The 16,391-nt window shown below is 41.9% G+C and overlaps 2 protein-coding genes across 3 annotated transcripts in view; both read left to right on the top strand.

The window, feature by feature from the left end:
* Positions 1 to 697: 697 nt before the first annotated feature.
* srsf5a (serine and arginine rich splicing factor 5a) lies at positions 698 to 7,568 on the top strand. 2 transcript variants are annotated; one of them, XM_071896716.2, is made up of 8 exons: positions 698 to 812; positions 1,150 to 1,280; positions 1,373 to 1,443; positions 2,167 to 2,280; positions 3,439 to 3,508; positions 5,021 to 5,094; positions 5,224 to 5,331; positions 6,324 to 7,568. In XM_071896716.2, the coding sequence occupies exons 2-8, from the start codon at positions 1,155 to 1,157 to the stop codon at positions 6,598 to 6,600; spliced, it is 840 nt and encodes a 279-aa protein (XP_071752817.2). In that variant the 5' UTR covers positions 698 to 812; positions 1,150 to 1,154; the 3' UTR covers positions 6,601 to 7,568. The 2 variants fall into 2 exon arrangements, with proteins under 2 accessions (XP_071752817.2, XP_078145519.1); XM_078289393.1 differs by lacking the exons at positions 5,021 to 5,094; positions 5,224 to 5,331; positions 6,324 to 7,568 and adding an exon at positions 3,937 to 4,309.
* Positions 7,569 to 11,298: 3,730 nt separating this feature from the next.
* The window catches only part of pacs2 (phosphofurin acidic cluster sorting protein 2), a 49,599-nt gene continuing 44,506 nt past the window's right edge, over positions 11,299 to 16,391 (top strand). The window contains exon 1 of the mRNA XM_071896782.2: positions 11,299 to 11,478. Coding sequence (XP_071752883.1) covers positions 11,360 to 11,478 — 119 coding nt within the window. The 5' untranslated portion in view covers positions 11,299 to 11,359. The remainder of the gene's footprint in view (positions 11,479 to 16,391) is intronic.

Below are 16,391 nucleotides of genomic sequence, written 5' to 3'. Positions count from 1 at the left end.
TATGTCCTTTTCCTAACCTAAGACAATTTCAAGAATGATATAGTATTAGAATAAAGAGACCGAATAACAATGAAACGTTTTGCTCCTTTTGTTGGCAAGAAGAAATATTTAGCCTATGCAAATACTATGCAGTTTGTGGTTATGAAGAGCAAGAGTTTGAAAAGAATATAAGGCTTCAAAATTAAAGAGAAAAATTACATGATATGATTGACACAGCAGATGGTGATCATGACTAATTTACTGCATAAAAGCACAAATATTTACTCGTTTGTCAGAGAGAAATACATATAAATATGATAAATAAATACATGTAACTGTGACCAATTCAGTAATGTTTGAAGTGCATACACAGACTGTAAACGAGCTGGATTTCCAGTAGGAGGCTACCAGTTATAATATAAATGCAGAACAGGGTTGCCACATCTGTGTTGAATCCCCCTTTCAACGTTCCAGAAATCTCCGCATTTATTCACAATTAATGAAAGTTCTAAGGTACTTCATCTAGAGAATGTGCAGTTTTTTTCCCCACTATATTATAATACAGGCAATAGGTGATTTTTCATTCAATGGTACAGGCGCAAAGTTATCTACTTCAACCAAGTTAACTATTAACGTACCGTAGTTGAATAATTACACAGCTGGCACCCAATCTGGCAACGTGCAGCCAGCATTTCCTCTTCCCTTCTCTCTGTCGCCTGACGCCCCGTGCACTTTGCACTGACTCGCCATTTTGATACAGTCGAGTAACGTTAACTTCACCTAGTTATAGTTGTAAACAACCGTTTTGGAAGATACAAGAATAGAAAACTGAGGTGAGAACCTGTCTATGTTTGTTGTTAAATCGTTTCCTTAACATTACGATTGTTTGAAGAACTAAAGCTAAGGTTCGTGTGTTTGGGGAACAGACGGTTATGTTTTTCTAGCTAGCTAGCTAGCTAGCTAGCTAACGTTAGCTTATGCCAGCAGAAGTCGAAGTAGCAAGCTAACGCTAACTTCACGTTAGCAAACGATATGGAGGCACAAGAAATGACCATGCTAGCTAGCGTTATTATTAGCATGGTTATACAGATAACTTCCATTGTCGTTATACAGTAAGCTAACTCGCTGTGTAGTTAGATGTTTGCCTAATTGCTCAGTTGTGTTTTACAGCTAATATGAGCGGGTGTCGTGTCTTCATCGGCCGTTTGAGCCCCCACGCTAGAGAGAGGGACGTGGAGAAGTTCTTCAAGGGCTACGGACGGATACGGGAAATCAACCTGAAGAATGGATTTGGCTTTGTGGTGAGTGTGGCCACCTTGCGTGAATTATTGTGTTTGGACCTGTACAGTTTTACGCCTTTACTGAACCAGTTTCCTCTTTTTTTTTAAATCAGGAATTTGATGACCACAGAGATGCCGACGATGCCGTGTACGAGTTGAATGGCAAAGAACTGTGTAGTGAAAGGTATTGATCTCAGTTTGTTTTCTTTGGGTTGTGGGCCCCATTCTGCGGTATTTAAAGAGCCTAACTTCGGTCTCAGTATAGCAGTGAGTTGACTCCATTTGGGTTTTGCCTGGAAAGATTTAAAGGGAAAATCCACCCTCATATACTCTAACACTGTTGGAAATCATCAAGTTGTAATATTTAATGCATTCCAAGAGTTATTTTGTGATTAAGTGTTGTAACCTACTTTTTTGTTGTACTCACTTTCCCCCAACCGACTTCTACATAAGTTAGTGATTTCCTACATTTCCCAGAATGCCTTTTGACAAACCCCCTATAAAAGAGGTTCTGCGATTAAACTCTATTATAACTGCGCTTGAAATATCTCAGTGTCGTTACGTTGTTGATATTTAGCTAGTTATCTGTGGGAATAGAAAAATACACTTACAAACAACAACATGGACACAGCAATGCAAGGTATATCGCCAGTAGCTGTTTTTTAAGTGTTAATGTGTTTTATGGTGGACTTTAAGAACCCCTGCCTTAATCCAATAACTCATTTATTTTCAGCCAGCATACACAGTATAATGCATAGCTACACGACTGTAATCGGTGCCCCTAAATATAAATTCATACCTAGGATAAAATTGAACCTACATTTCCTTTGTTTGTAGACACATTGCTCACACCGAATTAGTCCCTTACTTGACCATTATCTTAACAGTTGCTCTCTCTTCCCTTCAGGGTCACAATCGAGCACGCTCGCTCCAGAAAAGGAAGAGGTGGTGGTGCTGCTGGAATGGGACGTTTTTCTCCACGGTTCGGCAGCTATCGCCAGTCTCGCAGCAGTGGATCCAGGTACAGTAGCCTTAGCTTAGCTTCCTGAAACCTAAGCTAACAAGTTATGTAAAGCTTCTACTGATGTTTGGGTACAATCAAAGAAGCTGTTACAAAGGAAAAGAAAGGCCTTTGTCAAAGAAATTTTCCAACACAATAACAAAACTGGTATTACAGGTTACTTGCTCCCACCATTTCCCCCCATGTGTAAACATTTTCAATCAGTCTCCAAAGATCTTCACTCAGTCACCGCTAAGGGGTTTTCTTAGATCATTAACTGTTATAAATAAAGTTGTTGATCATTGTAAATGCTGCCTTATGTTTTCAAATGTGTCCGCTTGGATAATTTACAAATAAATAATGAAGGAACTGGAGATAAAACAAAAGCCGCAGGTTTATATTCTCAGTAGTGCATTTGGTTAATCTTTTAGTTGTAATTGGTGTTGAGCCGTTTCAGTTGTTTGTAAGTGGGGGTTTAGCTCTTCTTTCAGGGTTATCTGGTTGTGCCAGAGTCAAAACAGGGCAGTGAACTATGATAGCTGGACCAGCATGTCCACCCACGTACAAAAATGGGACAAATTGATAAATTACAACTTAGTAACTGAGTTATGGCCTTGGGCAAGTGAATGATGAAAAATACATTAACATTTACATTACAAACTCCTCCTTATCAGAGTGATGATGAGAACCTCTGAAAGAGGTTTTTACAAGTATGACATTACTCTCTGAAGCAGCATTAACAAAGACCAAGCCAAATCAATAATGACAGCATTTGGCAAATGGAAGCTGGTTATTCCGCCTCTGAATCAAAATCAAATATTGACATAACTCTTCCGCGTCAGTGTATGATAGTAAAGTAAACAAATTAGTGATCAAAATGGAGAGAAACTGGCTACACTGTTGGGATAACTAGTGAAAGAAGGGGTTAATATTACGTTACAGCCTTTGTTCAATACTGAAATTTTTATAGCTTGACTTTGATATACTCACAGCCTGCACAGTGAAGTGTTTGTCATTCCTCCTTAATACATTCCTTTGGAACATTTTTTGGTCAATGTTTGTTGTGTGGGTGGCTAACCTGATTTCCCCTGTGGGGATTAATAAACTGAATCTATGTATCTGTTTAAGGCTTTCTGTGTCTCCCTTGATTTGAAAATGTTATAATCTTTTCCTGTGCAGGTATGGCCCTCCTCTGCGGACAGAACACAGACTCATTGTAGAGAACCTCTCTTCACGAATCAGCTGGCAGGTGAGAGATTACCTCAGTTTCTTTTCTATCATATTACATAAGTTATTCTTTATTATATATCAGCTTTTAATGACAATGTATTTTTTTTAATGAAGCAGCATTAATTTGATGGGTCCGGGTCAATTTTTCAGTAGTCACATTATTTTTAAAAAAAATTGGACATGTACTCATTAGTTAATTGGTGAAGTAGAATAGCAAGCCCCCTAAATGTTTTTACTTTACCTCCATTTATTGTTTCTTTCAGAGAAAGCACTGTTATGGGCATTCTAACCAAGAACATTTAACTGTTTTTTAACAGCTGCTCTGATAATGGTTTCGTTTTATCGGAGTTGCATGCACACCCTCCATGGAGGTGTCTGAAGTGCATAGCGCCCTCTCCTGGTTGTTTTTCTGAATAGTGTCCATTTGGTGCCTCTCCTTACACGCAGTTGCCGCTGGTCTAAGTCTTGGCTGGGCCCCGTAGCGGGTGAAAGTGGTCTAGCGCAGGATACGGTAGCCTTAGGAGGTCCGTAGCCACAGTCTGGAGGTTCTGTGGTCTGGCATCCCCGACTGCTGTAACCCCCCTCAAATCCACGGTCCCTACACTCTCCCGTTTGGGTCTTTTTCTGTTGCTGATGGAGCTGGGGGGTGTTGAGTTGGGCGCACACCCCTCCCCCCACTTGCTCTCTGGTGGTACCTCACTTGTGGAGGCCGGATTCCGAGTCAAGGCCGAGGTCGTTTCTCAAGGGCTTAACACTGCATTGGTTCCCATTTGCTATTTGGACAAGTGGCTCTATGCTAAAATCTTCCTGGGTATGGAATGGTAAGTAGCAAAAAAACTCATGTGATTGGGTTTGTAAGGGGTTGGATGGTAAAGGGGTGTAGATTAGGACGGGCAGGGGGAGATTAGTTTTATTATGTTAACAATGTAGTTGGTTTGAGCCCGTATTGAGTAGCAACCAATTCATTTTGATAGGCCACATGAACAAAAAGAAACCTCAGATAAAGCTTTTTATCCATTTACCCATATTATTATTGTCATCCCCCCCAATAATGATATACAAAATTGTATTATTACATATACTCGGACCATAAATCCAATATTAACTTGAATACTGCAATACATTTATTTTTGACATTAAACATATTAAAACGTTAACTGCAGTGGTAACTGTATAGAATTATTAAGTGTTTCAGTCCTTTTTTTTGCAGATCAGTTTCAAAACAAGCGCGAATTTAAAGAGCCACTTAATGGGACTCATAAGCAATTTTTGTTTTGGGTAAAGGTAACGCTTGTCCACTCTCACGCAGCATTTTCAGTGGATCTTTTGTTTACATGCCCTCCACTGAAATAGGAGCTTATCACATATATTGTTTTGCTGTGAAAGTCGGCATTAGATAACCAAAGTTACAGTTGTGAATGCTGGTTTCATGCTGCCTGCTCATTTCTCTCACTCCAGGTTTGAAAAGGCTCTCACAGGCACCTCACACATTTTGTTATTTGTTACTAATCCCACATATGCTTTGAAACAGGACCTGAAAGACCTGATGAGAAAAGTGGGTGAGGTTACCTTTGTGGATGCTCACAGAACCAACAAAAATGAAGGGTGAGTTGTTCTCTTCTGTTACCCAAACCTTGTCTTTTATATTTCTCTATATTAGATTTCCTCCCCTGAAGGAGACGTGACAAAACGCACTAGGATGATTTTTTAATGATTCTACTTTAATATCCTCAGGGTTGTTGAGTTTGCATCTCGCAGTGATATGAAGAATGCCATCGCCAAGCTTGATGGAACAGACTTGAATGGACGCAAGTTGAAGATCTTTGAGGATCGCAGGAGGAGGTGAGTGGTTTTTACCATTGTTCTTGGAAGGATTCATATTAAAGCTGCTCTAGGCAACTTTGTACTTTGATGGCCCCAAGTGGCAGTTGGAGATAACTTGACCTCATTAAATCATGTAAGGTGACGTCAGTAAACTGTGCGCTCCTCTGAACTACATTTCTTCTTCTTAGTGGGTAGGAGGGGTGCTGGAAAAGATGTTTTTGCAGCCGGTTGAACTAGTGCTGAAATGATGAGTCAATGAATCGATTAGTCGAATGTCAAAAAATTAATCAATTATAATTTTGATAATCTATTAATTGTCATTTATCAAGTAAAAATACCAAACATTTGTTGGTTACAGCTTCACAAATGCTAAGACTTGCTTGCTTTTCTGTTTCATATCATTATAAAATTAATACTCTGGGTTTTTTTTGTTTGCTGGTCAGACTAAGTAAGCAAGTTTAAGAATCACTTTGTGCTCTGGTAACTTGTGATGGGCATTTGTCAATATTTTTGACATTTTATAGGCTAAACGATTAATCTACTAATAAAAAAAAAAAAAGATTGATGGATTACTCAATAATGAAAATAGTTGTTAGTTGCAGCCCTGGGTTCAACATTTGTTGGTGAGTCCAGCTCTCTGGATGGAGTGCTTGCTCATTGCTAATGAGGAGTTTTGTATCTTACTCTCAAATTTTGATTTGGCACTTAGCGTTGTGTCACTTTGTGTGGACACCTGACATTAATTTGGGAAAATGGGTTGAATCTACGGCATCTCAATTAGTTGGAATGAGACGCTCGTCGCTGTTGCTGCCCCACTTTGTGGTTTAGATGGATAAGAATGGTGTACTTTGTACATAAATCTTGCCTAGTGCAGCTTTAAGCTTATTTGTCATGTCATTATTTGTGTTATTTTTAGACCTCACTATGAAATGACATACTTGCACTGGATTCTGACACTGAGTCTATTTCTTCTTGGATAACTCTTAAAAATGTCCTTTGTCTTCCCACAGTCAAAGCAAGAGCCGCTCCCGTTCTCGCAGCTACTCCCGCTCAAAGAGTCGCTCCAGAAGTCGCAACCGTTCCAGGAGCCGCTCCAGATCCGCCAGTCGCACCCCAGAAAAGAAGACGACAGGAGGGGGCAAGGCTGCAGCAAGATCCCCCTCCCGCTCTCCGTCCCGCTCCAGGTCTCGCTCACGCTCCCCCGCTCCTGCCCAGAACAAACGCTCTCGGTCTCGCTCCCGGTCTCGCTCCCGGTCCCGCTCCGCCTCAGCAGAAAGCCAACACTGAGATTTTTACACCTATACACACTATAATAGACTGGTGCTTCGCAAGACCATAGTTGCTGACCATAGGCCTATGTGATGGCTGTGTGATTTGTAATGAAGGGGAGGGGTTGCCTTTGGGATGGCCTCTTCTTTTGAAATAACAGCATCGGTCATGATTGTGCCAGCACTGGCTTTGTAATTTTTTGGAGCTTTTTTTATTCTTAGTTTGGATGTGCTTCCAACGTAAAATGATTTTTGTTTCCCTAATAGTTTATAATTGATAAATTTTTCCATTGAACGCCCTCCACATTTGAATTAAAATCCAGAATGACACAAAACATTTTGATCAGATAATGTTACCTATTACAGGTTACATGCCGTATGAAATAACTCTTTTTGAAATGTCACAATATTTTGATGGGAAGAGCTTGGAGAGCAGTCCAAGCTGTCTGCCAGGAGTCTGGTCCAACAGCTGCCATGTTACGATTCCATCCACCCCTCTGCTTTGCTGTAGTGTTCAGAGTAGTTTACGGTTAGGCGGGAATTATATTGATTCCCCAAAATGTTGGTAAATATATTTTTGTTTATGATGGTAGCTCCATGGCATTGCCGTGATACTGTGATTATGCTCCTGATGAGGTACCGTAATGGGTGCCTCTCCACATGTTGCATTCACTGCCCTGATATGTGAAAATATAAATGCAAACATCTCAGATGGTGATTTAAGTCGGCTCGTTAGTACATTGGTGTTGGAATCTGGCATTCGTTTTGACTTGCTTTTCTGTGTGAAACTGCTGAGTACCAGGACCTCGTCTAGTGTTGGTGATTAATTTTCCTTCCTTTTTATAGAGCTTTATTTTCAGCCTTGCCCCGCAGGGTGTTGTGGGTCTGAACACAAGAAAGCTGTGGGCTCGTGTGGCTATTGTAGCAGGGAGAAATATCTGTAAATTAACATGTTGATTTGCTACAAATAAAAGTTATTGCTTATTATTTCTCCTTGCAGTAATGTCCAGGAAGAAAGGTGTCATCATAATTCAATTTGGGGTTTTTTAAGAATATTTTGTGTGGGTGACTACACAAGATAGTGCTTCTGGAAAAGTTTGGACTGAATAAAGCTTTCACAACTCTCAGATCTGTCACTCAAAATACAGATCCTCTCTTCTGCAGTGTTTACAAATAATACACATGTAAACAAAACTCCAGGTACAAACAAATAAAGATCATTCTTAACTTATATGTACTGCCAGTCCTTATTTCAGGAATAATGGAAATCTGTTTTGGTATGGAAAAAAATGGAATCCTGTCTGTTGTGTAGCAGGATTACCTTGCATTAGATCAGAGGAGATACAGCGGATGAAATGGTGCATACCTGCATTTACATCTTAAAATTGTTACCACTTCATGAGTCAAAAAGTATGCATTAGTTGTAGGTTTGGAATTGATAAATAGACAAGGCAGGATATTGGATGGGCACATAAAAAGCAAGAATAGAGAATTATTTCTGATCATTGCTGTGATGTTATATCTTCAAAACAAACCAGTGAGTCATCCATAAAGTCTTCCTGGTATCATCATCCTACAATGATTAATAATGATTAGAAACTATAAATTAGTGGGATTTTTCTTCTGCACATGCAAGATGGGAAGTGAAGCAGCTTCCTGCTCTTTGTAAGTTTCCCTGGATTTCCACTTTAACATGGACTGATCCAAGGGAGTCTGCTAGTGTCCATCACATGTCAACATTCATATGATACACACTAGTACACTCTCTTAAAGGATGTTTTTTGGGGGTTTTTTTACACACAAAAGCATAACAAGTATATGACTTTTAAGAGCTAAACCCCCCCTTTTTTATTTATTTTCCCTCATCTTTTTTTCTTATTTGCATATTTTTGCTTATTTACCTTAATTAATTTTTTCCTCAGTCCCTATTTTCCTTTGCTTTTTAAAAAAAAAAAAACCTGTCCTAGAAGTCTTGCTTAGGAATTGCTGCTGTGTACTATGAAGAAGTGTCACACTCCTTATATGTCCCTTGTTATCTCTTTGTTTTAAATACACAATAAAAAAGATGTCATTTTTAATGTGTGTCTATTGGGAACATATGGGCTGTTTGTGTTACTTTTCACACAAGATATGTAGATAACATATGCTGTGTTAAACCGCATTATCCTTAACGTGTCGAAAAATAACACAAATGTGTGTTGTCCCAAAGAAGACACACAAACTTGTGTTAAAAATTAATTAAAATGTTTTTCCTTGTCTCTAAAGAGCAGAAGAGGTGAGAAGAGCTGCCTTTGACAATATGATACTTCTAGATAAGCTATCCATAGGTTAATATTAGCCTATAATATTCATCAGCTCTAGCCAAACTAATCTTTAATGTTACATGTTATCAGATGTTTTTATCCATTGACTGTAGATGCAGTTACTCTCCCCAAAAGCTAACTTGCCTAAACAAGAAGAAAACATATTGGGTCCAAAAACAGACAAACACAACCAAAGGGGCATTAGAGGACTTCCAGCATATTGAACTTGACCCAAGCCAACCACCACATGGTGGCAGTGCCAGCTTGCAGTGAGATGACATCAAACTAGTAGGATAAGAGGAGAATACATGGCTGTGCACAACTGAAAATGAGTGATCAAGGGTGAAGGGAACAGTAATGCAATGGGATTTTAATGAAGTGACACTTAATTGAGCCCCATAGGAACATTATGTTTACACTAACCCTAACCCAGAGGAAAGCGCTATTGATTCAGACCGGTGTGGGTGATTTGCTCAAGGGAACTTCAGCAGGGCAGGAACTGGGCTGTCTCTTTTACCACTAGATCACCCTGGTTCAAAATGCAACCATTTCATATTCAGTGCTTCAAATGTAAAATATGTAAAAGTGGGTCATTGTAGATATCAATGAATGAGTGCAAAGGTGCAAAATAAGGGGAGTGGGATATTTTAAAAGCCACCTTCTACATGCAGCAGTGTGAAATGAGAGGGTGAGTCCTCTGCCAGTGAACAATATACCATCAGAGAGGCTTCTGGGTGTATTTCAGGGCAAGAAAGGTGAAAAATAGAGACAGTCTGGGAGTCGAACCGGCCCAGCTTGGGTCCAGTCCAGGATCCGCTGCACTGCACCTGCCAGAGAAGTCGGCAAACTGCAGCGCAGAGAGACCGCCGATGACGTTATTTCCTGGGGCTGGTGGTGGGTGGGAGAAGGATATGGGGGGTGATTGATGCCACAGAGGAGCAGGCGGAGGAGGAGAAGCGTGGGCGTTGAGGAGATTAAACTAGCAGGTTGCTAGTTTATATAGCTCTCTCACCAAGTGAGAGGAAAAAGTAAAAATGACTGTGCTGTATAGCCTACATTAGATAATTAGCAGCAATTTTGTTTAGAAAATGAGTAGTATGGAAAAAGAAAGATACAATTATTGACAATTTGTTGACATGTATAGCCTATGGGCAGGAAGATTAATTTTTATAGGCTAAACACAGAATCTGTACCTGGTGAGTAAAGCGAAGACAGCCAATTAAAGAGGGTTAATTCTGCCACATTTGCACAAGATTTTGAAATTAAATATAATTTTGAAATGAAATTAAATAGGAGTTGAAGTGGTCAAATTGTGTTTACTGTATATTGAAACAGAGATTACAGATTACAGTTTGCTGGCAACTTCATGTTTCAATGACAAATGTTGCGGTTTTCCACATAACACACACATGCTGTGCTACAATGTATTGTCAGGCCAGGATCACAAATAATGCGTTTAATTTACTATTTGATGGAGGTTCATTTATTTGTAATGAGAAAATCTGTTACTGCTGCATCATTCCATTGCAGATGCGTTACATTGCTATGAGGGTGTTGCAGGCATTGGATTTGTTAACATAGCTATTCATACAAAACGGGTAACTCGGCTTTGCGCTTGTTCTGTTTCATGATGAAATGTTTTCAGATTAAACCTCCTCCTGCACCTAATCTTGAGCTGTCACAAATTTCAGATTCTTCAAAACAAATAAATTCCAGACACCAGGACTGCAATCACAGCGTCTTAGGAAAGGGAAACAGGGTTTACATGGGTGAATACCCAAAAATGCACCGCTGTACCATGTTGCCACTTGTATCACTTTGACAGTTGTGAAGTCTCAGGTTTTATATAATGGGAGGGGTGGATGCATTTTTCAAATTTCTGTGATGGTAGGCTACTATTGGTTGTAATTCTTATGTATGTCCACTGGTAGCCACTAACAGTCACTGTTTCCCAGGAAGTAAGAGTAAAGGGATATTAAAACACTATATGTATATTTTTTTTTACTGTTAAATATATATAGATACATTATGATATGCAGAATTAGCTAACAAAGTGGGAAAAAGTAATTTTGAATTTCATTGTGTTCATTGTGTTAAATCCATTCAAAATAGTCATAAGTCTTCTCCGGCTTCTCCTTCCCCGTTCGGTGTCCTCTGCGGCATGAATCACCCCCCATACCCCTCATAGTAGCGTGGTAGGCACAACAAGCACAGCGGTCGGTCGGTCCGCTCGCTCTGCCCTGCTCGCACTGCAGTTCCTCCCTGGCACCGCCAAGCGTGGAGGATCCCGACCGACCCGGGCGAACAAGGACGGAGAAATGCGCGCGTCCTCTGCCGTTCACATTGCACTGATGTGAGCGCGTGAGGGGGGTGGGAAACGACTTACCGACGCACAGCCAGACATAACACCCGGACCTGTCTGCTGTTGACAAATACCCAGCTCGGTGTTGGACGTCCTCTCCACCGCCCCGGACCATGGCGGAGAGAAGTGGCCGGTTGAGTTTCCCCGGGAGCGGGGCGCTCAACAGACCCGTCCCCATGAACCTGTTCGCAACATGGGAAATAGACGGATCCTCCCCGAACTGCATCCCAAGGTAAGGCACGGCATGGCATTGCGCTATCGGGGCTGCCAGTGGGCCCTTTAAACTTTAAACCTCGGTGTTAACCGATGCCGCCAGACGTGCAGGCTGTCATTTGTCAGATAGCTTCAGCTGCACAGCGGCTCGCCTCCAGCTCCCTGTATCATTATGGCAAGTGGATGCTCTGGCCCTGGTGCAGGATGCATTCAACCATCTGCATAGTTATAGGCAGTGATGTAGTGGTGCATAACAAGGTGGGTAAACTGTGACCTCCAGTCAGGAATCATGATTTGGCAACCAACCAACCACCAGTGTAAACAAATAAAAATTCCACCTTCTGTGCAGCATTAAGCCAGACTGAAAAGGTGGGTAAACAATATTCTGCTGATAAAAGTTGGGTAAACACTAAATCTCTGGTTTAGTTGAATGACTTGGCTGGGATGCACTGAATGCTCATAAACATCCACTCAAATGTCATGATAGACTGCAGGTTTATGCTAGAATCAGTGGTTCTCAATCCTGCTGGTTTTCTACTCTACCTGGTAGCTAAATCCACTCACCTAGTGTCGGTGGAAGCAGGATGAGACCTTGGACACCGGGTGAATGTAATCAACTTCCAGGTAAAATAGAAAACCAATGGCACTCTAGCTCCTGAGAGTGAGGACTAGGATTGGGAATCACTGTGCTAGATGCAAGATCTATATCATGGAGCAGATATGGCTCCTGTCTCAGAGGTGCAGTGACCCCGAAGTCTCAAAATCTCTCTGGAAGACAAAAAAAAAAAAAAAAAAAAATAGCAGAAGCACTAGTTTGCTGGTAGCATTCCTGGAGTATGATGGAAACGATCTGTGCTTTTTGCTACAATGATGAAATATTCAGTGATGGATGTTCTTCTCAGACACAAAGTATGCACATACAGTATCTTGCTGTGATGTTATGACAGAAATGAGTCTTAAGGAGTTTGTGGTTGAAGCCCTGCCCCAACATGACTAATACTTGCTGTCAGACTTTGGTCAGTACAGTCAGCGTACTGGAGAAAGACACAAGCTATAATTAATATGGGAGTTTGGAAGTATTGAGTTGGGGTTTTTTATGCTGATGACTCTCTCTCCTTAACTTCTCTCTATCCTCTTAATGACCGGTGGGTATTACATTGCATGCCTTTTAGTCAAAATAAGAATTAATCTGCGGGAATAGTGCAGCTGTGATGTTCAGCAGGTCAGCAGAGTGGCCTAGTGGATGGAGATGTAACCGAAAAGTCCCAGGTTCAATCCCCCATGAAGCTGTGTGTCCCATCTATGGAAGAGTCCTTCATCAAGACACTGAACTCCCAGCATCTCGGGTTTTAGTATCGATCTACTTGATTTAATTTGATGGTTGCCTGTACAGTGAGTTGGTCTTAATTGAAGCTCGGCCCAGACTTCACTGCTTGTGTGAAGTCAACTGCCAATCAAGACGTCTTGGTGGATCAGTGCAGCTCTGTATTGACCGCTGCCTCGCAAAGTTTAGACAGGATGAGCTCAGTTTGTTAACCTGATATCGAGTCTCCTGTCTCATTCAGTGATATCAGCCATGTGAGATGGCCAAACACACTGACTGCTGGGTATCTTCAGTGAGCAGTTTGTTCACATATTGTTCAAAGCACATTGGTGTGTACACTTTTTTTAGTATTTTCTTATTTATTGAGGCACTAGGAAAGCTGAGAGGGACACAGAGCTGGGGAGATACATGAGAGAAACTATTTGCAGGTTTCAGTAAAGGTGCTTTTCCTCACTTATTTACCCTGAAATCTACTGATATCAGGGGTTTTCCATGTGCTAATTGGTTTTTAGTGGGATGCTATCTCCTGAGTCCTATAGGGCCAAACAGATACTCAAAAAAATCGACCTCAAAAGCTCCCAAGCATGACTTCTTCAGCACATTGATTGCTCTGTAATGAGACGTGTTGGTAAAAAGAATTACAGTGGTAAATGAAAATGTCTAAATGTCAAAAGTCATGCCTTTCCTCTACAGTTTTGTAAAGTATGTATGTAAAGTAGAGCAAAATAAATAGTGGAAGTTGTCAGGCCATGGATAAACTGAAAATTAAACATGTCTCATTACAGAGTGAGTGTCAATATGTTTGCTTTGGTGCTTTTTGGGGTTGATTTTTTTTTTTTTGTATCCACTGGCCCATTAGGATTGCATTGGAGAGCTGTGCACCCAGGCAAGCAAGATGCAAGTAGCTCTATAGTAACACAATTAACTAAGCAATTAATTAAGATTTTGGTCAGAATCGATTGGTGCGATGGAGAAGGATGTTAAAATAGGAGGTCGTAAATGGCGGTAGTTATGCTTTAAATCTCGTCTCGGTGGCGGTTGGGGATGGTGTGGCGGTTTGGACTGCCTCCTGCGGAGCCGCGTGTGTCTCTGCTGGCCTGCGGTTCACTCCCAGCGGGTCAGCGCTCCTCGTCTCCCCTGCTGCGTCCCTCACAGCTCCCCTGCTGTCTCAGAGGAGACGGCCAACTGCCCACTCTCACTGAAACAAATGACCTTTTGGTGAACTCTAGGTTTAGGCCTGACACTCAGACTCAGAGAGAGCTGGACCGCAACCTTACTCTTTTGTTGCCAAAATGAGAGTTTAGAGGTGATCCATGCTGTATACAGGATAAACAGTTTCCTTTCCTTATCTGCCCCTATTATTTTTGCTTGGCGGGACGTCACTGCTCCAGCACTGGAGACAGACAGAAGTAACATTCTTAATATGTGCTGGCACACTGTGTGCTTCTCCTGTTCTTCACTTTTATCTATTTATCCCATCATTTCTTCATGGCTTCATAAATCCCTCTCCGCTCCTCTCCTCTCCTCTCCGGCTCGGAGGTCTCTGAAGCCCCAGGCTATTAGTCTGGAAGGCTTACAGGAGTGCTGCCTCTGCACTGATCTCACGTTTCCCAGAGTCACCTGAGGACACAAGCTGCTCCACGGTGAAGCGTCTAATAATCACCTACCATAGGTGAGGGAGGAGCATTGATCACCAATCTTGGAGGGAGGTAGAATGATAATTGGGGGCGATCTGGAGCTGCCAGATGTGTGCACACTAGTACACACACAGGCCCATTGTGGCTCAAAGAGAGCGTGGCCCTAACACCGTCAGGTTTAGGGGTTTGATTCCCACTGGAGCCAAGCTAAAACTGAAAAAAATCTATCAAGCCAATGCCATTGCTAGAAAGATCTGTGACTCAAATTCTGCACAGTCATACTTTGTTTTCATTGAACTTTTATTTATTACATCATATGGTGGTTGTATCAAATCATATCATGAGATAAGCATATGATCCCATCCCTGCTCTAAGGTGCTTTGAATAAAAGTGTCCACCAAACAGCAAATATCATGCACAGGTTCATGCACAGGTTCACAAGGCATATAGAGACTATATGGATCTGGTCTGCTGCTTATGTTGGATTAATCAAGGCTATGAAGGTTAAGCCTCGGACTCTCATGGTTGTCCTTGTTCATTAAACCCTTAGACCGCCTGCCTAAGTGTTTTTGTCTGACGTCCTGAGTGAAAATGGGAAATGTAATGTAAATTTCGTATCACCTCATCATGAAAGGCATTTGAATGAGTTCCAAATGTGCCGTTTCATCGCTTAGGGCGTCTGAATGTGCTCCAATAATTGCACGCCTGTTCTTAAATACGGTTGTGTCCTCTAAGAGCTTCTTCATCCCTCCATCCCCCGTGCAAAATCAATCAGATTGGCGACGTTACCACCTAAGCCGCCCCGCTGTAAAAGCCAAGGGCAACCGTGTGTTTCATCTTGGTATTTTTGAAGTGGGCATCAGTTGGATTTCTGCGGAGCGGCGTACAGCAGAGAGCCCACAGGCGCGAGGCTAAGTGCTGTGAGAGACGGGGTCAGTCTCTGAGACAGAGCAGGGATTGAGTGGGCCCTCGAGTGGCAGCTGGACCCAGTAGGCCGTCATATTTGGGCCTGTTGGAGGCGAAGAGTGCTGAGATGTCGCTTTGAGCCGCGGCAAGACACTCGCTCTTTTGTCCCCTCGCTGCCTGGGATGCTCGCACTGCGGGAATTTAGAGTAGGATGAACGGGAGGCAGTTAAATGCTCACATTGTTTTATGTTCCCTGTGTTATGTTCTTGTTGTCCTGCACCCAGCGCCTGATCTGTGCTAATGTTTGGTAGTTTAAAACACTAAAAAAAACCTGAGTTATGAACCGTGTCACTCAAGTTGACGCCGGTGACTTTTACGCCAGGCGCTTTGTTTTCATAAGAAAGTCATTGTCAAGTGAGTTTCCCTGCCATGTTCTGTGAATGCTAAGTCAGAAGGCATTATGTAAGATATCCAACACCCCGCATCTTGCTGATGCAGCGCGTCCTGGAGGACAGACAGGGCGGGATGGGAAAGGGCAGCCGCCTCCCCGCCCCCCATCTGAGGTGCTGTGTGACTCTGCGGGCCGATCAATTTTGCTACCAGCTGATTTGTGTCACGCCTCACTGCACAGCGTCACGCCTGACTGATTGCCTTTCATTTTCTTCCATTATATCGACTCCCGATTTTTTCTACCGTCCGATTTCTAGGAATACTACTGTTATTATCTTTGCATGAGTATTTGTTTCAATCCACTGCCTTTCTGCAGAATGAGATCGGGACACGAAATAAACAGGAGTGAAATAGTGAAAAAAAAGCTGAGATGCACAGTAGGGAATTGTTCACATTGGATATAAGCAGCACAGTTGGGCTGCCGGAAGGGATAAGGCTATGACAGGGACTGCAATCAAACGTCAAGGCCCATGTGACAAATTGGATATTGCAGTACTGATAAAGCAGAGACAAAACAACAGATTATATTGCCTGGTTTAACCCGGGTTTGTTATGTCAAGGATTTATTCATGTATTCAGTTCCCTATTTGCTGCTACTAAGAAACAGTCCCACAC

This window comes from Centroberyx gerrardi, chromosome 17 (assembly GCF_048128805.1).
Source record: "Centroberyx gerrardi isolate f3 chromosome 17, fCenGer3.hap1.cur.20231027, whole genome shotgun sequence".
In the NCBI taxonomy this organism is placed as follows: Eukaryota; Metazoa; Chordata; class Actinopteri; order Beryciformes; family Berycidae; genus Centroberyx; species Centroberyx gerrardi.
The sequence above is the reverse complement of the archived record's forward strand: the minus strand, read 5'-3'. Positions and strand labels throughout refer to the sequence as shown.